General features: G+C 36.2%; 1 protein-coding gene across 2 annotated transcripts in view; it reads left to right on the top strand.

Moving 5' to 3' along the window:
- CFAP58 (cilia and flagella associated protein 58) overlaps positions 1-25,221 on the top strand; it is a 119,589-nt gene extending 94,368 nt beyond the window's left edge. For both annotated transcript variants that reach the window (XM_016428546.2, XM_007479043.3), the window contains exons 16-18: positions 17,569-17,688; positions 20,953-21,086; positions 24,450-25,221. In XM_016428546.2, the coding sequence (XP_016284032.1) occupies positions 17,569-17,688; positions 20,953-21,086; positions 24,450-24,561 (366 nt within the window). In that variant the 3' untranslated portion in view covers positions 24,562-25,221. The remainder of the gene's footprint in view (positions 1-17,568; positions 17,689-20,952; positions 21,087-24,449) is intronic.
- Positions 25,222-25,608: the final 387 nt, after the last annotated feature.

Here is a 25,608-nt window from a genome sequence, read left to right as displayed (position 1 = left end):
ATTGTCTTCTAACTTGTTCCTTTATGTTTTTCATTTTTCTTTTGAACCATTCTGGAACAGTTTGTTGTTGTTCCATATTCTCTGGGGGTCTCACTGGGTTCTATGTTTCATCAGGTGTTCATTTAGTTTTCTTTGTTCTCTTTTGCACATGTGTTTTGGCTAGTTTATAAATTAAATGGGAATGGAAAAGAACTGGCCTAATAAATTTAGATGCTTTACTCTTTCATTATAGCCAGCTTATGCCAGTCAATAATGTTGGGGAGGAACAAAATATTCTTCAGAGTTAAAACAAACACACACACACACACACACACACACACACACAACCTAGGTCACTTGGAATTATGATTAGAATCTGTAATTATATCTATACATTTCTAGTTTTGGGAATTTCATCCCACTTCTCCTAGAATTATGATACAAATTTGTTCATTCAAACTTCACTGAAGCTTAAGTGAGTGGGTTTTACAAAACTGAACTTTTACTGGGAATAATGGGTGTCTTTCGAGACACGTTGTATGATGCTGTTATGACATGTAATTCACAGTGGGATAGGACTTAATACACACTTGTAGCCTGACTAATTGCTACTGACTGTAGCATTTAGGAATAATGCTATCCTCCGCCCTGGTCAGATTACATTTGTAATACTCTTTTCAGCTCAGTGTATGACATTTTATGGAGGACATCGATAAATTGGAAAGTCTAGAGTAGGCAACTGGGATGATGAAAAGCCTTGAGTTTAGACCATGTGAAGATCAACTGTCTGAACTGAGGATACTGAGCCCAAAGAAAAGGAACCTTGGGGGTCTGGGGGTGGACATGACAACAGTTTTCAAATATTTTAAGGGTTGTCCAATGGAATGTGGGCCATCTTTGACCTGTTTTGCTTAGTCTAGAAAGCAGATTTAGGAGCAAAGGATGGAAATTTCAAAGAGGCTTTAGATTGGATGGTAGGAAAAGCTTTCTAATAATTAGAGCTTCCAAAAGTAGAATGGGCTGCCTGCTACCAGAGGTAGTGGGTTTGCCCTCATTGGAGGTCTTAAGTAAAGGCTGACAACTACCTTTTAACTAGGTTGTCACATACTAGCTGGATTAACCTCTGAGATCCTTTTTAACTCTGAGCTTCTACAACTAGATGACCCTTTACATGAGGGCTTTTTACCTTTTCCTATGATGTGGACCTCTTTGGCAGATTGGTAAAACCTATAGAGCTCTCCTTGGGAATAATGGTTTTAAATGCATAAAATAAAATACATAGAAAATCAATGATATTTGAATATGGTTGTGAAGTTATTTTTAAAAAATATTCAAAGTTCCCAGATTAAGAACCATTTCTTTGGGCTCTATCTAATTCAAATATTCTGTGATTCAATGCTTGGACATAGTGGTACTTATGTATATGTTGAATGATTCTTAAGTTTGGATCTTAGAAATATGAATATTTTATATTCATATAACTTTTAAAAATGGGTCCTAAATTATGATTGCATTAGGGGAAATATGGATATAGGGTTTTAATGGGAGATAGCGATAAAAAGAGAAATATAGGAGGGAAGCTACTTAGGGAAGCAGAAACCTAGTTTCTGAATCCTCTTTTAGGTACTAGAATCCCACTTGGTAAAGGGAGCTGGAAATTAAAACATTAGCTGAATTAGGCAAGAAAGATCATCTTGTGGAAGTAGCTTAGAGGACTGTGTTCTTAGGAAAGAGAAGAAACTAACTGGTTTAGGATATTTGTGTGGGTACTACTGCTTGGAATGTCAGACTGTGTGGAGGAATAATACAACCTAAATTTTAAAGCAAACCTCAAGAGAAATTCCATGATCAGGAGCTGAGCTTGGACTAGAAAAGGAAACAAGGACAGAGCTAGCATGTGTGATACTCTGCCAGTTAGGAAGACAAAACAATTAAAAAAATGTTAAGGCAAAACAAATCTAAACAGTCATATTAATGAAATTCAATTTATGGGGGGAATTGCAATATTCTACACAGAATTTTTGTCAGCAAATATATTTGCATTTCAGAAATATATGCTCTAGGGACAGCTTGAGAGCCAGACTTGGAGATGGGTTTAAATCTGACCTTGGACACTTCCTAGCTGTAGGACCCTGAGTAAGTCAGTTAACTTCCCATTGTGTGTAGCCCTTACCTTTCTTCTGCCTTGGAACCAATTACACAGTATTGATTTTAAGATGGAAGATGGAAGATTTTAAGATGGAAGTTAAGGGTTTGTTTGTTTGTTTTTTTTTTTAAGAAAGAAATATACAATTCTGCAGAAATATCTCAAAAAGAAGTGTGTGTTGTTTGTATGAGGAAGTCCTGGCAGTGTCTTTCCATGTTGTTATAAAAACAACGGAGGTTAGTGTATGTTAATTTCTGATGTGCTTCATAAAACACTTAATCATTTATATCACAGGCCAGCAAACTAGTACCCTGCTTAGAAGAAACTTAAGTGCCTAGTTTCTCTCATCTAGAATTCAGGCATTTCAAATACTCTCTCCAGGGGGCTTTGCTGCTTCATGACATCATAAACAAGGTGGTTCCAGAGTTCAGCTTAGCTGACATTTTGGTTATAATGCCAATAAACAAGAAAGCCCCAAGGTATTAGCCATAATTTTTTTTCTTTTCTAATGCAAGCTAGAATTGCAGTAGGTTTACAGAGCTTCTAATTTATTTTCCTACTAATTAAAATAAGCATTTTCAGACAGATTAGGTAGTATTTCTGGGCTTGTCTTTGTATAGTGAGGGAAGCAATTTTGCTCAATATCTTAAATTGGTTTTGTTCTTTTGTTAAAGACAATGGGAGGGGTTGATGGAAACCAGACAGTAAAAAAAAATTGCATTAAGGTTTTCCTAGCAAGAGCTATGTATTTATGTATGCAGAAGCATCTGATTAGTTAGTTGACACATTCATTTTAGTTAGAGGATGATTTTTGGAAAGAAGTTGTTACATCTTAACACTCACCTAAATATATCAATATATACATGTAAATACATGTGGAGTTTCCAGGCACAATTAATTTGCATTCATTTACAAAGCAAATAAAGCAAAAAAAAAACATAAAAGCTTCTACAAACATTTATAACTAAGAGATAAAACTAGTACAATAAACAATTTTCTGACCTTTTTTTGAGAGTATATAAATAAGCTAAGTTGTTTCTGACTCAGTTGTAGGAATAGCAGGGAATTTAAGAGAGAACCCAGTTTGACTGAGGGAGAGGTCATTATTTTGAACTGTTGATTAAACTACGGGTCCTTCTTGTTATAGGACAATTTCCCACTTTTCTTGGTGTTTAACCACAGGCCCAAGTTTATGGATAAAATGTCTTGACAAATCTTGGTTTCTTGCCCTCCTCCCTTCCTGCTTCTCAGAGGTTGGGTATAGCTAGGACTGTTCCAAGGGATTGGCCATAGAAGGCTTGGTTTTTGTTTGTTTTGCTTCAGCATTTTACAGCAATGTTTTTCATAGATCATAGGCCTTAGGACTGAATTCATATTATAAGGCATGCCTTAGCAAACTGAGGCCCAAGGGCCAAATCCATCTTGGGGACTGTTTTTGTAACTGCCCCTGAATTAGTGTTTTTAAAAGAAAAACATTTAAAAATATAATAAAACTAAAAGTGTTTTTAAAACTTCTCAAGCTCACAGTACAAAAAAAATGTGGCAGACTTGATGGGCCCTTGTTCTAAGGAACTGCAGGAACCCTACCAGTCTTGTGAAAATTAAATGAGAAGTTTGTGCTGTATTTCTATATTGTCAAAATCTCTCTATTATGGTCTTATAAAGGTAGAATGTTGATTACCCATATTCAGTATATACAAAGCACTGTTGTATTGAGGTCCCCTGTACTTTTCTTTTGTTTTTTGGGATTCACACATTTTTGTACATTTTGTATTAGATTAATTAAAAAAATTTGTTTTTTTTTAGATTGGATTATATATGAGAGGACAAGAAACCATGTAATAGGAAAATGGAATGAAGGAACATTAAAGATGTTCATTGGGTTGAAGAGAAAACATGGCAAGATGGGATAGTTTTTCGGAAACAGTTGAACGCAATAACATGATCTACATAGTCACAAAGAACATAACTAAGAGCAAAATTGGTGAACACAGTAGGAAGTTAGATTTTGACAATAGATTTTGGCTTGGATGTAAGGTGTAAAGAACTTCTTAACAATCAGAATGGTCCCCAAATGGAATGAGCCATATTGAGAGATCATAGCTTCTACTCATTGGAATGACTCAAGTGGAGACCAAATGGCTACTTGTTAGACATGTTTTAGAAGGGATTAATTTTTAGGTATGGTTTGAACAAGATGTCCTTTGACAATGTCAAGTCCTTTTTAGAGGAGGTCACTTTTAGCTCTGAGAATCTCAGATTTAATTGTGAGATAAATTCACTAATCTCTGAATTTTTCTATTCCTCATTTCTAATTGCCAACCACTTGTTTAAATAGCTCAGGATTGAGTCATTTCAATTTTGTACTATATCGTTTTCTCATTATTATTCTTTTTTCTTGCTTTTTTAAATTAATTCTGATCTTAGCTGTAATGACTCTATGGTTTCATTATAGCAGCAGCTGATTCAGAGATAACTCCTGTATCAATAACAAATCTTTTCTTTCCTTTTCTTGCTTAAAATAATGAATGGGGAATTGACCTCAGAACTGGGTTTACCTGTTCTCAAGTTCATACTTGTTCTGTGAGGCTGGGCAAGTTATTTAACCTCTTAGCACTCCAGATAACTCTCCAAGATTATAAATTGCAGAGAGAGTGCCAATTTGCATTGATAGAAGAAATTTTCTCACTGGAAGTTTCCTATAACAACGAAATCACAGGTCTAATCCCTATCATTTTTCTTTTATCTGGTATCTACCATAACCAGTGCCTACCAATTCTTTTCTTGAAGAACATTTCATAATATATAGGCATGAAGCTTTTGTGTAATCAATGAGTCTTTATCTTCTCTAATTCTTTCTTCTGAATGACTATTATTCCTCTTCCTTACCCATTTCTTACCTTTGCATTGAAATCACCAAGTATCAGAATGTATATTAATCTAACTTAGAAGGTCATTTGAAACTCTTCATAGATTTCCCCTACTACTTTATCTCCAGCAATCCAGCAGTTTTGGTGTGTAGGTGTGTAATCTGAAGTTATTTTCCATATGCAAGTTGTATGTATGGCTCTTGTAGATGATGTACATGTCTACATGGGACTGCCTAAATTTATCTTGTTGAGAGGCATGAATAGATATTCCTAGAATTTTCCCTTTCTATCTCTTTTCCACTCATTCTTTTCCAAATAAGAGTTGGATTCCTGAAAGGAAGGGAGCAGAAGTTTGGGGCTACAATGCTGGCCCCCCTCTGCTCTTCTCAGAGAAGGGATACCAGACATACAAAAATAAAGCAAAAATAAAAACAAACAGAAATCAGAGAAATTATAAATTTAGTAAATAACACACTGTGAATTAGCTCTCCCCTGAGAGTCAGAAATCCTTGTTCAGCCAAGACAGTGTCCTATCTCTCCCAATGGAAAACTACCATAAGTTTTTAGTGTGGCAAGCTGGAAATAGAAATATGTTAGAGGTGCTGACTCCTCTCATGTTGATGTCTTCCCAGAGTCGGTCTCTCTCTCTCTCCAAAGACTTTTCCCTGAATAGAGCCTGGAACTATGTTTGTCCTTTCTCAAAACTGGAAGCCAGAAAAAGAATCTCTCTTAATTTCTCACTAACTTTATCCCTTCCATAGGCACAAAGATAAGAATAATCATTCTTTTCATTAATAAGGAAGATCTTATGTTAATGCCCAGGCTTGAACCTCAGTATGTAATCACTAAAAATTCCATGAAATAATGCCCCATGTTGACCTTAGGTGTATGATAAGAGCTACCCTACTAGTTCCTTTCTTTGCTTCTCCTCCTAGGAGCCATCCTTACATTCAATTGTAATTTCCCTATTCTTATTTCATTTATAGGAAGATTGTCAATTGATATGCTTCAACACCTTAAGTTAAGCTTAATTGTTCATTGAACAAAAATCTCACATTTATAGTAGTAAGCATGAAACTAAAGCTTATAGACAGTCTAAAAATGATCCATAGCACTCTGTTCCCTTTACTATCCTTTGTCATTGTCATTGCAGAAACAAACAAACAAAAAAACTATTGCATAGTTTTGAGAGCCATTTTTGTATATTATCTTTATTTCATGGGTCACTATGACAGAAATTTTATCATCATGTGGCTAGTCTACTAATAATGATGAACCTTCTTTATATTAAGAGAGAAAATGGCCTTAGTCTGTTGCCAGGATCATATCCCCCAAATGGAAAATAGAAATGACATGAATACCAATTGTAATATTTCTATATAGAATTTTAGCCATTGTAAATTAATTGCTATGATATGGAGAGCAAAAGAATCCAGAAACCAGCCCTAATCAGCAAACATCTGATTTAATTTCTAGAAGAAGAAAGATGGCTGCCTAATGCAACACAAGATTAAGATTTTACAAAGAAATATGGACAGTTATAAACAGCATCATTTAATAGAGTAGGAAAAAGCAGCAGAGGATAAAATTAGTCTAAGAAAGCTTTTAAAGACACTCAACTAAGTTCTCAGGAATTTTAAGGATGAAGATGCAAGTAGGAAAAATAGAGATTTATAAGAATTATGATAAACTATTTTTCATATCAAGACAGTGGAACCACCAAACTTGGTCCTTAAGACCACAATCCCAGAGGTACTTATAGGAAAGGTAGTAATGGCACTAAGTACAAAGATGGGGAAAACAGATTGGTTCACACATACAACGGTTATATCATGCAAGTTGCTGTTGAGTCATTTCATACCCTTTGTGACTGAATTTGGGGTTTTCTTGGCAAAGATACTGAAATGGTTGGCATTTCTTTCTCTAGCTAACTTGACAGATAAGGGTTAAGTGACTTGCCCAGGGTCACAGGGCTCACACAGGGTCACACTTACTTGCACAGGGCTTGTAAGTATCTGAGGTCAGATTTGAACTCAGGAAGATGAAAGTTCCTGATTTCAAGTTCAGCACTCTATGCATTGTGTCATCTGGCTGATCTGTGCAAGAGGCAACATAAATGAGGTTGGTAAAGAATCAATAAAATATAAGGTATCCGAAGAAAAGGATTGTAGTGAAGGTGTAAAAAATATCTCAAACCTTATTTATCTCCCCAAAAAGTGATTGAGAAAACATCAGTAAACACTGATCTGTTGGTTCTTTCATTTATACAAAATGTATGAATAATCTATCTGCTCTACGTGAGTTGAAGGTATCCTCAGTAAGGGGATTCACTAGAGAAAAAGTGAGCTTTTGAAATTGATATTCAAAAAAAGGACTACAATAGATTACTGTTTCACAATGGATTGAAAGATGTACAGATTCAAAGTTCTTGTTTTACTTACTGTTGAGTATAGAAAAGCATTTGATCCAGGGGAGTAAAATGCCACCTTACAGGCTCTTTTCCAACAAGTGTTTCCTTTCCCTACTCAAATTTTTTCAAGATTCTTTGAACTCAATAGCAGCAGAAACCATCCTCTTCATTGACTCCTAATCACACACATCAACTAATATGTAATAGAAGGGGATACAGACTTGCCCAAAGCATTCCCCACTGTGATGGAGGATATTCAGCTCAGAGTCCAAATGGAATTTCTTGTGGACAGAGAGGTACTCCAGATGCTACTGTTTGTGGTCAATTGTGTGCTGATTACATCAAACCCCAGAACACTGCAGAGCATCATTCCTGGAAGAGTTCTGTAACAAAGAGTTTGATCTAACCTCACAGGAAAGATCAAGCGTATGAGTAATGTCCATCTCACAGATTACAACATGCATTTGAGTGGATCCCCTCTAGAACTTGTACCACAATATGTATATCTGGGACACACTGAACAGATGGACAACAAATTGGATCTCTAGTTGAACTCATAAGGAAGAATGTGGACTGGATTTTGCTTTAGGTGCCACAGTGGATAGAGTGCTGGGGCTGAAGTCAGACTCATCTTCTTGAGTTCAAGTCTGACCTCAGACACTGACTAGCTGTGTGACCCTGGAAAGTCATGTAACCCTGTTTTTCTCATTGGTCAAATAAGCTGGGTAGAGAAATGACTAACCACTTCAGTATCTTTGCCAAGGAAATTCCAAATGGGTCAAACACAACTGAAATGACTGAACAACAAAGCTCATTTAGTGATTTCAAACTTCTCATGAGAGCGATGGCCCAAATCTTAATATACTGAGTTCTTTTTGCTCTATGGCAAGGAGATAGGCAAACAACATTTTCCAAAGAATTAAAAGCGAATATCACTCAGAAAGCAATGGAAATGAGTGTGGTCTGTATGATGAGACTGTAACATAAGGAAGAATTCTGAAGACCAGGAGTGAAATATATCATCAAAGAATTGTGTGATAAAAAGATGGGCTGGTTACATGTTGAGGGAGAGGGATGACAAATGAACAGCCTAAATGATCCACTGGTACGCTTATAATGTTAAGAGAAAGCAAGGAAGGATTCCAATATATTAGGCCAATATATAGCAATAAATATTTATTAAAGAGTTGGGAATAAAATTGGGAATGAAGAGAAAGTCCTTGACCTTAAAGAGCTTGCAATCTAACTGGGGAAAACAATATTCAAAAGCAACATGAAATGGAAAGGTTAGGGTGAAAAATACCCCTACCCAAAATGGGGACATGATAGAGAAGTCAGAGAAATCTCAGTGTGAGACAAGATTAAAAATAAGATGTCTGAGCTAAGCTCCCTCCTTAAATGGAGGTTTTGGAATTCAGAGGGGCCGAGGGTGATGAGGAGGTTGAGTACCAAAATTTATGGGATGATGCAGGATAATGAGGATGATCTGTGGCAAAAGTATGGCAGTATTTGGACAGAAGTGCACAGGAAGGGCAAGGAAAAAGAAACTTGTTAGAGGAAACTTCCAAATTGAGGAGATTACAGATTACTTTAAGCAAGCCCTGAACTAAATCCCAAATCCTATGATCTATGTTCTATAAACATCTTTAGCTCAAAGTTATATTATTATAGCAACTAGTACACTCCTCTAATTTTAATTGGAATTTGATTTTTCAAAACTTCATTTTAGATTCATAATTATATTGTTGTAGTCAAGTCCTAGATTTGGGGTTAGGGACTGGATTCTAATATCAGCTCTGCCCCTTAATAGCTGTGTAACCTGTGAAAAGTCACTCTCTCTGAGCCCTAGTTTTTCTTCATCTATAAAATAAAAGGGTTAGACTAGATGATGATTAAGTTCCCTCGTAATGCTAAATCTTTGATTTTATGATCCTAATATATGACAAATATGGATTCATGATAAAATGTTATTATCAACAATAATTTATGGAACACCTATGTGCAGACCATTTTTCTAGGCATGAGGGCATATAAAGAAATATAAAATTTAACCCTTTTCTTCAGGAGTTTATAATCTGTTTGAGGAAAATAGAAAAATAAGTAACAATATAAATGACTGATTAGAATTTTGGAAAGATATTTTCTTGAAATTTGAACCTTGCAGGGTCATAAACATGTCAGAAAATTCAAGATAATTGTCCCATTGTTGATGTCTAGATCCCACCTTGATGTTCCTCTTCCCATAGAGATGTCTAGGAGTTCCTTCACCATCGTGCTACCCTACCTTGTAGTTCTTTATGTTATTCTGTGCCCCATATCTATTTCTTGAGTTCTAGTAAACACAGCATTTCTATGTGTCCCTGATTCTGTATAGATTTTTTTGGAACTGCAATTCTTAACCTACATTTCTGTCTTCTCCATATTAAGTTGACTTTATCAGTGGAGGAAAGAGGAAATGCAGGTGATCCAAGGGAATGATACCCAGCATTTTATAGAGGGATTATTGACCCAATGACTTTAGACAGATATTTCTAAGCAGGAAAAAACATCACCCATTTCACCTGACTTTGCTGTGGTGATTACACCAACTTTAGCCTGAACAAACGGATGACTGTGTGTCTGAGCAGAATCAATGCATTGGCATTTGCTGAACATAGTGTTATTCAGTCTAAAATAGAATAAATTAGTTCTTCTTAGTTAGTTATTGCACAGAGTGAGTGAGCTAGGGAAACAGAGGGGAAAGGTGTACATTGAATGTGAACTAGCTTCTGCTTACAGATTAAGAAGCAAATGAAAAGCTGTAGAGTCAACAGACAGGGAATTTAATGTTACTATGGTTTGGCTTGAAAGGAGACCTATGAGCAGCCCAAGTTCTTACTCTGAATTGTTCCCAGAATAGTTCTAACTTTTATTTGCCCAGATTGTTCTGAAGGCAGGTTTTGAAATTTTAGGTAGATAAAACATGAATCCTTGAAATCTATGCAATATTTAATGCTGCAGTTTCCCATGTGGTTCCAGAGTGGCACCATGTAATGAAAGTATTATTTGAGGCTAATAATGTAATTAATTTTTCACCACTGCATTTGGCCAGTATTGACAGTGTGCTAAACTGTCATTTGACATCATTCCACGGAGAGTCTTTCAGCAAAGGAATCCCATAATCGTGTCTGACAAATTCTCTGACAAAGAGAATGGGGATTCTTGGGAAGAGAACTTAATTACTGAGGATGAAGATAACATACTTAATGTTTGCAACACTTCCACACAATGAACTAGACTAGAATCATAGAATCATAAAATTTTTAAGCTGGACCCAGAGACCTCCACTATTGATGTTAGTTGTTTAACTTTATTTTTTTTTTCTAGCAGCAGCTATTCATAAAATCATTTGAAGAATGAGGTGTGAGCCAAAGTGATATTAATATTCCTTGTGAATCAACAGTGAAAACAATAAATTCATAGATGTTAGCCTGAGGAAAATACTCTTTTGTTAGTGAGGAAAAATACAGTATTTATGATTTTTCTGGGATTTTCTTCATTGACATATGGTGCTTCTAACCCAATGACAAATTAATTGACTAGGTTTAAAAAAAGATGGACTCTGCTTAATGAAGAAGGACAGGATATGCATTACAAGGCAGCTGGTTCTGCCAGTGCCGGCTTATGGAGACAATATACATTGGACAGCTAATGAGTCTCTGTTGCATAAGATAGATTCTCTTTATAATAGAATTGCACGCTTTGTCTCTAAATGGGGTTATTATACACACCATTGCACAATGTTTGAAGAGCTTGGTTGGCCCTTGTAGAGGGTTAGGAGAGAAATAAATTGGAAAACAATTGTACATAAGACCTTCAATCCATCAACTACTCCATATTTATCCAAATTACTAGTCTACTCTCCTCAAATACAAATCTGTGTCACACTCAGGGCCAGCATGTTAATGCTGACCAGCCTTTGCTGGGGCTTTTTATTAGGAAGATTTTCTTCTTTAAGAGTCTGCTTGAATTAATACAAGCAGAAATTTGATAAAGGACTCTTTACTTCCAGAATTTCCTTTTCCTCTTTGCTTCATGCGTTTCATTGTCTCAGACTATAAACTATTATTTGGTTTCAGTTCCATCATCTTTCTTGGAATATCTAACTTCCTAGGGAGTTATGGGCTTAAAATCAGTATGAATTGTACTATTGGAGACAGAACTTATGGATACTCTGACCAAGAGAGGAATCACTAATGGTTTGATGTCAGCTTGGAAAGAGGTCTCTAGTGGAATATCCCAGGGACATGTGCAGTTGTATCAATGATTTGAATAGAAGTATAGATGACAGACCTCAAATTTGCAAATGATACCAAGCTGGTATGGGTAGCAAATACATTGATAGGATAAAGGCTCACATAGAACTCTGGGATGAACCCAACAAGATGAAGTGTTAGAGGAATAAATGTAAAATTTTACACTTGGCTTCAAAGAACCAAATTCACAAGAACAAGAAAGGGAAAGCACAGTTAGACAACAATTCTTATGAAAAAGATCTGGGGACTTTAGGGGGCAATCTAGGATTAATATGGCAGTCAAGAAAGCTAGTGTGATCTTAGGCTAAATTAAGAAAGGTAGAGAGTACAGGGCTGGAGGGGGATGTGTGTGTGTGTGTGTGTGTATGGATGGATATATTACAATTTGTCTTCTTCTCTGGTCAGACCAGCTGAAACATTATGTACATTTCTGTGCACCACGGTTTGGGAAAGTCATTGATAAGGTGGAGTGAAGGACCTTGTGTTTATATGAAATTTGAGTAAAGGGACTAGGAATGTGTAGCCTAAAGAAGAAAGACTTATGGGAAGGGAATAAGCATTTTTTAAAAAAGTGCCCATGTACTATGTATTAGTGGCTAAGTGTTTTACAAATATTATCTCATTTGGTCCTCACAACAGTCCTATGAAGTTATTATCATTCCCATTCTAGAGTTAAGGAAATCAAGGCAAAGCGAAGTTAAGAAATATGAGGCAGTTGGTATCTGAGGCTAGATCTGAACCTGGATCTTCCTGCCTCTAAGCTCAGAGCTCTTTTCATTTTGCCATCTAGTTAGAGGGTGAGGGATAGCTGTCTTCAAATATTCTAAGAACTGTCATGTTAAGGAAAGATTGGAGTTGTTCTGCTTAGTTCTAGAGGAAAGAAGGATAGATGTTTCAAACAGGTTGATTTAAATGCGATGTAAGGAAATAATTTTTTAAAAAACCCTTACCTTGCATTTTGAGTCAATACTGTATATTGGTTCTAAGGCAGAAGAACAGTAAGGGCTAAGCAACGGGGTTCAGTGACTTACCCAGGGTCACATACCTAGAAAGTATCTGAGGCCATATTTGAACCCAGGACCTTCTATCTTTGGTCTTGGCTCTCAAACTGCCCAGCCACTTTGCTGCCCCCAAGGAAATACTTTCCAACAAAGAGCTATCTTAAAGTGGAATGAGCTGCTTTAGGAGACGTGAATTCTCTCTCATTGTAGGTCTTTAATAAAAATGTTGATGACCATCTCTCAGGTCCAGTGGAGAGAAGGATTCTGATTCAAGATGAAACAGACCAGTCAACTTCCAAGGCCCCTTCAAGCTATGATATTTCTGATTCTTAGTTTTTCAACTTGAAGCATTCAGTTAATTCTACTGTTTGTTCATTCATGATCCTTCTATGTTCATTTTTCCTTGCTCCTTCTGTCTTATCAATTTTAATATACTTTATGATTTTTAGAAAAAGGAAGTCCTAGAATAAGACTTAGGAACAAACTGGGAGAAATGTCCTACTTCTGCATGAGAAAATTGTTCTTCCTTTTAGGAAACACTTGAAGGGTCAACTCCATTGTGAGATTGTGATGTTATTTATGTTCAGTGCAAGGTAATTTGGAAGGTGAATATAGCTCATTTGCCTTGAGCAGTCACAGCTGTCAGTTCTTTCAAGTTTGTTGACATGAATTCAATGAGGGCAGCTAGGAACTCTCTTACTACCTTCCTACTTAGCCTGAGTTTTAATATCTATCCTTCCAAATTCCTTGACAGAGAACTAGAAGGTAAAACAGCATTGAATAGTTCTACTTTCTATTACTTGTCCCTTATCATTGTTCCATGTGCCAGGAGCAGCAGTCTTCTTCCTAACATACTCTAAAAAAGTTGAGTTAAGTGGGGCATATGGGGTGTGCAGGGAGGACTAGTTCCCCTGGCATGAGGGCTTGTGGAGCCCTTTTCATGGCTGCTCATCCACTTTTGGTATCCACCTTTCACCCAACTCTCACCTGGGGTTCCAAGAAGCACAAGCACAGACAGTGGCCATACCCTGTTAAAACCATCTTGGAAGATGGGCTAAAACCAGGCTGAGGGTAACCAACAGACCTCAAACTCATCAATGACTTAGGGGGATGTCTACCCCAAGCAGACAAAGACTTCCTCCTGGTGGGATGGGTGGATCAGAACAATTTGTTCCAATGGCTATGAAGGTAGCTGAAGCACAGACTATGGAGCAATTAGAGTTTGGTCAGACACTGAAGATGCCCAACGTCATCCATTGCATCCAGGGCCATCACATGCCATCCTGACTTTTGCCTTGTCCCTTAGACTTTGATGAATCTGTAAGAGAGAGAGAGAGGCTGATGACTTTGTAGAATGTTGCCTCATTTAAATCCATTCTATCACCTTGTAATGTCATTGATCCTATTCAATAACAAAAGATGAACCACAAAAATCAAGTCTATTCAGTGAATATTAAGCCCTGACTATATGCTAGGCAATGTGCTAAGTGCTGGGAATATAAATCCAAGCAGAAATACAGTGCTACCTTTAAGGAATTTACTTTCTAATAGGAGTGGAAGGGGACAATGGGAGGGGGTGACAACACATTAAAGGAAGCCTGATGGAGGGGAGAGATGAAGGTACCTTGCAGGGGTCTTTGGAGAGAAACTCCTGGAGGAGAGTTTGGATTTTAGCTTGGAGAAGAATGAAGAAGACATGGCTGGCCAGCATCCTCATTAAAATGGAGGTTAAAAGCCTGTTCTGTTTACCTCAGATTTCCTTATGAACTTCTAATCATTTTGGGCTTTAGTATTCCTCTCACTCTTCTTAAAGAATCATGCTTCTCTTTTGTATTTATCTTCCATTACCTGCCTTTCCTTCATCTTCTGTGCATGCCTTTTAAAAATCTTAATTGGTTTGAATTCCCCATGCTTTCACACTGAAATTTTTAAAAAAAATTCTTTCCTCATTTTCCTTCCCCTTACTGTAATTGCCTCTGTTGGTTCCTTTGCCATTTTGTTCTTGACAACTTCCCATCTCTCTCTTGGTTGATTTCCATTTCGTAGTTTTAGACCCTGGCATGCTACCTATTACGTCTCCAAATTCCTTTAAATATATTCTCAAAAGATCCATGGTACATATTAAATGGTCATCAACTTTCCTCTCTTCTGTCAGGAATTTTAAGATGGAGGTGTTGCATCTCCTTAGTTAGCCATCCTTACTCCTTTAGCAACCAGTTCTTTTCTTATAGTGAGGATCAAGCCTAGAATAGCAGAATCCTTTGTCAAACCTTCCACCTTCTAAAGAATGAAATTATCCTTAAGAACAGTCAAGAATTTAATAGCTGCTTTGGTTTTGGTGGGGAGTCTTAGCCGATGTCCAGATGGACTTTGTCTTACTTTTTTGTTTCTCTACACTTTCCCTTTTTAAAATTTCATTCACCCCCTATGTAGGGAACTTCTATCTGTGCCTTTAGCTCCGACCTCTCTCTAGAGCTCTAAACTTGCACCTTCAGCTCCCTGTATGACCTTTCTTTTTGGATGGCCCATTAGCACCTCAAACTTGATGGGTTCCAGAACAGATAGTTCTTTGAAAAGCTTGTATCTACTTTTTTCACTTTTGTGCCTTTCCTTAGGTTGTTTTCTAGGCTCATAATTGGCTTATAATTTCCTTTTTTTTCCCTTTTCGCTGGTAAAATTTAACCCATCCTTTAAAATCTAACTCAAAATTCAACTTTGCAAAGCCTTCCAGATCCCCATGATTGCCATCAACTCACCCCCTAATAGCTTTGTTTTTAAACTTTCCAATTCACTCTTCATGTGGTAACATGTATTATAATAATCTGTTTTTGTCATATCCCCTCTAATTTTGAGGTTGATAACAATAGCAGATATTAATGTACCACTCTGAAATTTGCAAAAAGCTTTACACTCATTTTTTTTTCTCATTTGGGTCCCACAGTAGTCCTGGAAGGTAGGTTCAAGCTTTATTTTCCCAGTTTTACAGATGAGGAAACTGAGGCTCGGAGTGTTTTGTCCAAGATCACACAGCTAGTAAAGTATCTGAAATAGAATTCTGATCCAGGTTTTTCCTCAGTAAGTCTACCACTATATTTACTAAGCTACTAATCCTAAGCTTAATGAAGGTGTATGGTTGGAAATTCTTGAACCCCTAAAACTACATTAGCCAAAATTCTGTTCTGTATTACCCAGAATCCTTTTTCCTTTGTGCACATCTGCATGGTCACATTATTGTTTATGAGTTCTGTAGCTCCTCCCTAGCTCTTTCTTCTTTCCTGAGCAGGCTGGGTTTAGGTAGTTCTTTTTACTTTAGTTACTAAGTAAACTTATAATTATTGAATATTAATTCAAAAACCCACTAAGGTAAGGGTTATGTTATATCTAAATATTGTCTCTTCTTTACCACCCTGCACCATTTTCTACACACAGTAGGCAGAGAGTCAATCTTTATTGAGTGTTAATAAATGTTGAAGGTGCCTTTCTGTCTATCCCTTGGCTTCTCTATCTCAGGGCCATGGAAGCTTAGTCTCTGTGAAATATTCTGAGCTGATAGAAAGAAGTTAGTATAGATAGTTTGAGATTTTAGTTGGACAAAACCAAGATGAGTCTCTTCTGCCTTCTTTGGGATCCTTTAGTTTCAGTCCTGACTACTACCTATACCAGAGAAAGTGAGACAGCTGAGAGGTACAAAAGTAGTTAACTGGGTTTTTCCTCTTTAAGTGGAATCTTCAAGCCGAGTCAGGAAGATTTTTTTTTTCTTAGTGAGGTAAACTTTAAGTGGTTATAAAAAATAAACTTACCTCTTGATATTATACTTATTGTTTGTTACAGACGCTGTGAAGATTCTTTTGGAAGGTGAAACAGAATGTTGTATAATAAAGGAAAATGCCTAGCTCATAATTCTATTTGTTGATATTCTCCCCTTCTTTGGGGCCCATTTTCCTTCTATGCCATTGCTGGGCATGTATCTGAAACGGTTTTATTCTGTGAAACTGATTTTAAGTAATGTACACACTTCCTGGTAAATGGAGCTGTAGTGCTTATAATAAAGTTTCCATAATGCGTCAGGGGAAGATAGAAACTACAACAAATGATAACAATTGCCAGTTAATGAATTTCCCTTTAGCTACATTTTTATTGACTGTTTTATGTTCTCTGGCAATCCGGGTTAGTTGATGATAGTACTTGGAATACTTGCTTCTTGGTAAAAATTAGCTTCTCATTTGACTGGATGTCTCTTTTAATGAGAGTCTTTTTTACCTATTGTGTTTTTTCAACATAGTTACCTCAAGGAAGTAAATATGGAAACTGATGAGTAGAAACACTTGTCTTTATCAGTATTTGTCCAAATTCTGGAAGGGTGTTTGGAAAGATGTAGAAATGAATTTTTGATTTTTTATATAATGCCTTCAATTTAAAGATCTGAAAGTAAATTTCAGGCAATCAGATCTCAGAGCACCAGAGGGCATTTTATTTTGGAAATCGAAACAACCCAGGAAGTTTTAGTAGGGGTTAGTGGAAGGAAGTCTGGAGTTTCCAAAAGAATGTTCTTGTCATGGCATCAAGATGGACTGATTGCTTGGCCATCACCAGTACAACTCTGACCTTAGATGTAAGTGTGGGGAAGACTCAGAACTTGGGACAAGCATCACTGAATTTTGTCCCTTCTGGAAAATCCTGGGTCTTGGAATCAGGAGATCTGAGTTCAAATCCCAGGGTGGATGCTCATTAACTACATTATTATGAGCAAATCATTCAATTTCGCTTGAGGTTGCTGTAAGCATTTAAAAAATTAGAGGAAGTGACCTAGATAATCCCTAAAGTCCTTTCCAGCATGAATTTCTATGATTGTCTAATATGTCTACAGGAAAAAGAGAAACTATACGTGGAACTGAAACATATCTTGGCTCGGCAGCCTGGTCCTGAAGCTGCTGAACAATTGCAACTCTACAGGCACACCTTGAGAGAGAAAACCAAACAACTTAAAGTGAGTTGAAGCCTTTGACTATTTGCTATCAAAAGGGAGGTCTTTCAGAGGTGCAGAAGAGGAATCCTTGATTCTTGATACGAGTCTGTCGATTCTGAACATCATTTATGCTTTGGGAAATAGTTTTCTTATAAGGAAATCAGGGGAGAGGCTGACCTGACTGCTCCCTCCTTACCACTTGGGTGATCAGGCTGAGTTGAAGGGTTCCCAATTCTAGAAAGAGACAGGTGGGCAAAAACGGGAGGGAACCAGGGTTGGAGCATGAAGGACTAAGAAATTTTACGTGAGTAATAAAGAAATAATTAGAGAGGAAAGATGTTTTGGTTTAATTGCCAAACAAAATCAGACTACCTTCCCAAATCAGGATGGGAAAATGTTCAGATTGCCCTTCTGGTAGGAAGAGCTTCTAAGGGTTCCGGCTTCTCTTGTTCTCTTCTTTCACCTGAAAACAGGTGCAAAACCCACAAGTTTCCCACAATTTCCCAGGGTCTTACTCCTCTACCAATATGATGAATAGGAGAAGGAAAGAAAACTAAGCTTAAATCAAGTAAAAATTGGATCTCACCCAAAGTCTTGTTATCCTGGAGCTCTTTCTGTACATTTTTTGCAGAATTAGTCCACATATACTCTTCATTTTTCTATTTACAATCTCTTCTTCCCCCTCCCTCCATGTGGATTTACTTGTTATATTTTGAACATTATCTTACTAAATACTTAGATATTGTTGCTACAATAGGAAAGTCTGATGAGAAACATCTGTAAGATTCCATGAATGTTATCAGAATAATGTCATATATTAAATATAACCCCTAAATATTTGTTGATTCCCTGTCATGCTCAAGCTATAAGGGGAAAGAAAGTATAAACTAATGTATGTGGCCCTTGTCTTACAGTCTAGTGCCATAGTCCTTATTTCTGAGAAGTTCAATAGCCTTCTCTGCATGGGGAAAACAGATGTCATTTTATAAGTATTCTTTGAAGAATAGGATTTTATAACTTAAAAAAAACCTGGCAGACAAAACATATGCCTAATTACAACATTAATTTACAGCATACTGTTGTAAATACTTATAGCTCTCATTTATCTCTAGAGGTAGCACTTTTCCTCTCACTAGAGATATTCTGAGGGTGGGAGGGAAGACCCAGCTGTGGTACAGAGGGGCTTATTGCTCAATTAGGGACTGGACTAGATGGCATTTGAGATTCTTTAATTCTCACAGAATTCTAAGCAACAACTAGAATTTTTCACATCTTCATTTTTTTGGTTATTTTGTACAAATATTATCATTTTCTCTTTCCAATAAAGTTGCACCAGGTTAGATATACATTGCTTCTAGCCTGAATATTTCTTTTAGCTACTAGTACATTAGTGCTGCTTCACACTGAGTGGCTCGTAGAATCTTCAGGACTATTTAACTCTTTAGCTAAAAAATCCAGTTCTTTGGTATGAGAAAGTACAGTTGATGGTGTATGGAAGAAATTCAGAGGTCACTGTTAATGAACATTTCAGGTGATTTGCCTGTATTCTCTTCCCCAATCTCTTATTTATGGTTTGAAAACAGGATCTACGTTTCTTAGAGTTCAGCTGTTCTGGCAGATTTTTCCCTAACTAGAAATCATATTCTTCTGTTGGCATCACCATAGTCATAATCATTTCCATTGCAATTAAGGGGAAAAGGTTCAGAAGCAGATGAACACTTAAGAGGAGAAGATCCTCTTTTCATGCAAATCTTGGAAATGAAGAATAAGGAACTGGAAATACAGAATAAATCACAGTGCCTGTAAATAGAATGGTGGGCAGTCTCTGCTTCTCTGGGAGATTGGGGCCATATTTTAACAGATATCTTATATGAAATGCATGGTCCTCTTATCTCAGGAGCAAATACCCTGTTTGGCCTGTTGGTGACCATAAAAGCATCTATTTTCCACATTTAACTGAAGCAGATAATCACATTTCATGTTGCTCTTTCTTACAAAGTGAGTCAGACTCTTAAGTACATGCTGTGCCTTTTACATCTTCAGAGGTAAGTTACCCTGTACCAGGCAAAATGGGAATTTGTGAATAGCTCCAAAGACTCCAAGGAAAGGGACACACAATAGCAAGAACCATGATCCACTGAGAACTTGAAAAATGAATACCCACAGTGTTAGCAGTGTGATGATTTAAGGGATTAGGAGGATGGTTATGGAATAATTTTTTTTACTCCAAAACTATGGAGTTAAACTACTTAGTGACTTTTCCATGATTGGCTTAAAAAAGCTTTTCAGCAAATTAAAAAAAAATTAAATTTGTCCTCACTCCAATTCCCCGCTTTTTGGGCATATTTGGCATATATTCTTAGAATATGTTTTGGAACAGTGGTATCAAACTCAAATAGAAATGGGGGCCACTAAACTGTACCTAAGGATCCCTACAGGCATACATTGATTTAAAAAAAACCACATATTAACATTATCTATGTTTTTATTGTATTTTTATTGATTTTGTTAAATATTTCTTTACATAAAATAACAAACAAACCCTTATCTTCTATCTTAGAATTGATGTGAGTTTTCATTCTGAGGCAGAAGAGCAATAAGAGCTAGACATTTGGGGTCAAGTGAGTGCTAAAGGTCACACAGCTAGGAATTATCTGAGGACAGATTTGAACTGAGATCCTCCCAACTCCAGTCCTGGCACATTATCTACTGAGCCACCTAGCTGCCCCTTCCCCAATTACAGTTTATTTATTCATTCATTCATTCATTCATTCATTCATTCATTCATTCATTCATTCATTTGCTTGTTTATTTATTTATTTGTTTATTTGTTTATTCATTCATTCATTCATTTATCTATCTATCCATTCATTCATTTATTTATTTATCTATTCATTCATTCATTTATTTAAATTTGTTTATTTATTTTTCCCAATTACATTTTAATCTAATTTTGGCCTCACCAACCTTGTGCTTGTCATGTCTGCTTAGACTATAAGATACTTTATTTTAAGAGATCATATTTTTCTTTAGCCCAATCAATGTTATTTAATATTAGTCATCATAAGTTAGAGAATGCCACTTCCTTTTAAGGCACATTATTATCTTTTTATCCTTCAACCCTTAGTAAGGTCTTTGGTCCATTTATTGACTTGTAACTGTATATTCGTTTTTCACGTTCTTGAGACGTAGTCCTTTTAGATTTCCTTTCTGGGCTACTGACTACTGCTGTAGGAAGCCATCTAACTGTATCTTATGTTACTGCCACTTTCTTTGGGATGTTAGGTTTTGTCTTCAGAATTGAATATGTATGAATCACAGAGCCAGGAGTACAAGTATGAGATTGAGAGACTTGCCAATGAACTCCTTAATGTGAAGAAGAAATATCTCAGTCAGAAACGCAAGGAACAAAATCAAAAGTAAGATTTGTGATTTTTTTCTATTTTCATGTTCTGTACTATTTGCATAGATGAAAATACTGTAAAACATCCAGAAAACTGTGAGATGTCACTGTGAGGCAGAGAGTGTCTGTGAGTAAAATGAAAGCCAGAGAGCAGATGACAGTTTCAAGATGATACCCCAACTTAATTTTGAAGCTAGGTCAAGTATTGAGATTTAGATCCACTAATGACTCACTCACTGGTAAATATATAGTTAGACTGAAGAATCCACGATGAAATATTTTAGCTTGCTTTGGGAGCTTCTTGCCTGCGTGATTCAAAATGAAAATTGCTCTTCTCAGTCTCATTCACATTTAAGACTCCAAGTAATTCCAGTGCCCAGATCAGCAAAGCATGGATTAATTAAGGACCTTAGTTAATCTGTACATTATGATAATGTAGCGTTTATGTTTGGAGTTGACAGCAATCGTTAACCCCTAGTGACATTCCTTATGTTTTAGGATCAGCATTTTCAGCTAAAACCTTGTCTCTGGACATACATCTCTGACATAAACAATCCTCTAGAAAGTAACTTTGGTATTTGTTATGAAGAGTCCCTCTTAAATTTCCAAGTTCTTGTTTCCTTTCAGGATTATAATTTTTGGCTTCCTTGTGTTTAAGTAACTTCTTATTAATTTGTTATTATCATTATTAGCCCGGTGCTGGTGATTAGTGAAGTTAAAGTAAGCAGATTTCAATCTTCAGACTCTATAGTGTTGACAAAACATCCCAGATGTTTCTTTCTTTTTAAAAAACACTTTCCCCAAATACATGTAAAAACAATTTTTAACATTCATTTAAAAAGATTTGAGTTCCAAATTCTCTCTCTCCCTTTCCCCTTCCCTGAGATGTTTAGCAAAACCCAATCATTTCTATTTGTAAAGTGCTTTGCAAAATTTAAAGTACTATATAAAGTGCTAGCTATCATCATCATCATTATTATTATGCTGATGTCTTGGTGGATTTTTAGTTTGGATACTTCAGTTGCATGAAGATTCAAATGGGCTAGCAAATGATCCAGATGTTTTTGAGGCATTTGCTTGCTTTCTCATTAGTTCAGTGGCAAAGTTCAGCCTGATTGATCTATCCAATCCACGAAATATTTCTTAAAAAAAATATCTGAATGCCTGTCCCTCAGTGTGACAAAACATCGTTATAATGTAGATGGCAATGCTTAAATGCTTTTCTCATCTAAGTGCATTTGCACAAAGATCACCTTTTAAGCAGAAGGGCTCTTTCTAGAATAAGAGGCAGCTTTGTAAATGAAAAGCTTGCTGGATCCAGTCAGAAGAGTTTCTTCTATGATGGTTTTGCTACAACCTATTTCTACAATAATGGCCATCTGGCTTCATTTTGGGGGTGGGGCTTAGTTTTCACTTCTCTGAAATGAGGGAATGGGCCTACACGACCTCTGAAGTCCCTCATAATTCTAAGTAAATAATCCTATAAAGTTTTTTTAAGTACAGAATTTGGTCATTGGCTTTATCTACTTAATGCCCAACAGCTAGCTTGCCTAAATTATTTTTTGGTAGACCCCAAACTATCACTTTTAAAGATAAATTAATTCACTTTCCTCAGATGAGCCATTCAATTTGAGAGATGACCACCTTTAGTCTCCCTTATCCCTGCCTGGGGTTGGGGTCTTGCCCATTTTTATTTGAGCTTTCTCAATCACTAACAGAGAGCTCTAGGTTCAGAGTGTGGTGAGGTGTCACGCTAATTGTCCTAGCCTTCCATTATAGTATTCCTCTAGAATCCTTTGTCTTCCTATAATCACCAACTATCTATGATTTTGTTCATCTGAAGCTGACTGATTCTACTTGCTTTGATGTCTATACCTCAAAAAAACAAGACATGAGAACTGTGAATTTATAGGAGAGAAACAAAAGATTTGAAGAAAACTAGGATGAAGCTAGAGTTAAAATAGTAGGGAGTATTTAGACTAGAAATAAATGACTAATGAGAATAAAAACTGCATGTGGAAACATGCTATAAAGGATTTTCTTTATTAATATTAGTCATCTTTGATGAAGCCTAAGAATTTTCAGCCACAATTTCTTCTGACAAAGAAATTGAAATTAGCCTAGGGCTGGGGAGGAGGGTGACATCCATGTAGTTAGCAGTAATAACTGAATGAATTGCCAGGTCATGTGAGGAACTCATCCTTGCTGGGGACATTCAAAGCTAAAGCTTTTTCGCCCTTTTGTTGAGGATGATTTCATAATAATGAAACCATTTCTGCTAAGAGGTGACTGGGATTGACTAGCTAATCCTCTACAGGTTATATTTTCCCCCAAAGGAATAATGTTGAATATTATCTCCTACTCTTCTGACCTTTGGAGTTCATCATTTCATCTTATCAGTTTCATCTTTTCTCATTCTTCTTAACTCAATAGTTTCCTTAGTCATTTTCACCACCTTCCTTAATTCTCAACATAAATCCTTTTTAGGATGTACTTGTGTTATCAGTCTGACTTTTTCCCAATTCAGCATTCCCTTAAAGAAATACATGTGTGTTTCTTAAAGTGGAATTACTTTTTAAAATTCCTGAGGATTTGCTGATATTATAAATTGGGGTTTCTGGAAATGTTTTTCTTTATAATTTAAAGGAACTTGGTGACAAAAATAATGTGTTAAAGTCTGTGCATATATTTTTCTCCTCACTTATACACCTCACCAATCAGGAGATCTTTAAAGCAACTTAAAGTTCTTCCTTCCTTCCTTCCTTCCTTCCTTCCTTCCTTCCTTCCTTCCTTCCTTCCTTCCTTCCTTCCTTCCTTCCTTCCTTCCTTCCTTCCTTCCTTCCTTCCTTCCTTCCTTCCTTCCTTCCTTCCTTCCTTCCTTCCTTCCTTCCTTCCTTCATCTTTCACTCCAAACCATCCCCTCTTCTTAACTTTCCTTCTTCCTAATCACCCAGGCTCACATCCTAGGTGTCATCTTTAAAAGGGCCTTTTTAAAATTAAAAAGTTGGCACATATTGAATTTTGACATTATAATTTAGTGAAGAGGAAAAAAACCCAACTTGATTGATTCTTTGAAAAGAAATATTTTATAAAACTAAAAAATTATTAGAAGTTGGGAGTTAACAAAATTCATGGAATTGTCATTATGAGGTCCTCTATCTATATTTAGGCTCATATTTCTAAATATGGATATTTGTAATTGTTATTATAATTTTTGCATATTCCAAACTTTATCACTTGTCACATAACTTGGTATAATACTGAAAGTTTTAATTAGCTCATTTTAAATGGATAAGTAACTGTACCAGAGACACTTATAGCATCAAACTTCCAAAGGAGAAAGATGATAAATCAACCAACTTTTTTTTTCTCTTTAAAGGAATAAGGAAACCCTGAACTTAATAGAAAACAACTTTCCAGCAGGCAGAACTGGTCCTCGATATACTGGAGGAGGATTCCCTATCCATAAGCCAAACAAGACAGCGGTTTAAAATCTGGAACAACTCAAAGCATCTACTTGATTAGTCAATTACGTTTACTGGGAATTGTTTGGAAGGCTTTATATTTTTTATTTTTTTTATGTCGTGGATTTCCATGAAGTTCAGTATTTGGATTCCAGGAAGAAAAGCAGAATAATCCCCAGTTCAAAATCAGCAGATTCACAGACATTTAAAAGAGATGAAGTTCGAGTTGGTCCGTGTGGATACAAACAGATTGTACTTAGATCTACTCAATTAAGCTGGTCCATTGTTTGAGCCAGATCTTTGGCAGTTACCATTTGACTGACTTGAAATGTACCAAATCTAGACACTCCATGTGGAAAACTTTGGAGTGTATTTTTTTTCCTTAGATACTAGGACACCTTTAATGTTTTGTATTTTTAGAAATGATTTTAAAATCTAGTGAATATCCTCCAATCTTCTAAATAAAGAGCTACCTTCTTATCCTTTATTAACAAGTCATAAGACAAAGTAATTGCAAGAGATGCAAAAGAAGGTAGAATTCTAAATCTTTAAAACTTAATGTTTTGAAATCTATTCCAAAGAGAAATGCTAGCAAATATGTTATTAAGAAAACCAAGTACAAAACTTATGTTAGGGATTTTGATCTTTGTTTTGTGAATAATGAAATAATAAAGTAAATGTGTGAAACTTTTGAAATAAAGATTTAATTTAGGAACCCAGTGAAATATGCTAGGGATTTGTTTTACCTCTATGATAGGAGCCTGAGATATACCTTCCAATGCACATTTTTCTCCTTGATTTGATATCCAGCTGGAATCCTCTCTCATTAAGAGAGTGATCTTGCTCATTTAGCAATATTTTTTGAAGGCCCTCAGTTTACCTTTTGGGGCCTCCTCTTTTTTCTGCTTTTCACTGAAAACCATACCTAACTCAATTACTGAACTCTACATTTACCAAAGAGCAGCATTTAGATGACTGACTACAATATTAAGTGGATTATGAAAAGTTCATTGTTGTTAAGGAATCATGGTGGAAATGATGGGAAAGAGGATCAATATTGCTGAAGGTAGTTCT

Source organism: Monodelphis domestica, chromosome 1, assembly GCF_027887165.1.
Source record: "Monodelphis domestica isolate mMonDom1 chromosome 1, mMonDom1.pri, whole genome shotgun sequence".
In the NCBI taxonomy this organism is placed as follows: domain Eukaryota; kingdom Metazoa; phylum Chordata; class Mammalia; order Didelphimorphia; family Didelphidae; genus Monodelphis; species Monodelphis domestica.
This window is presented reverse-complemented; position numbering and strand designations above follow the sequence as displayed.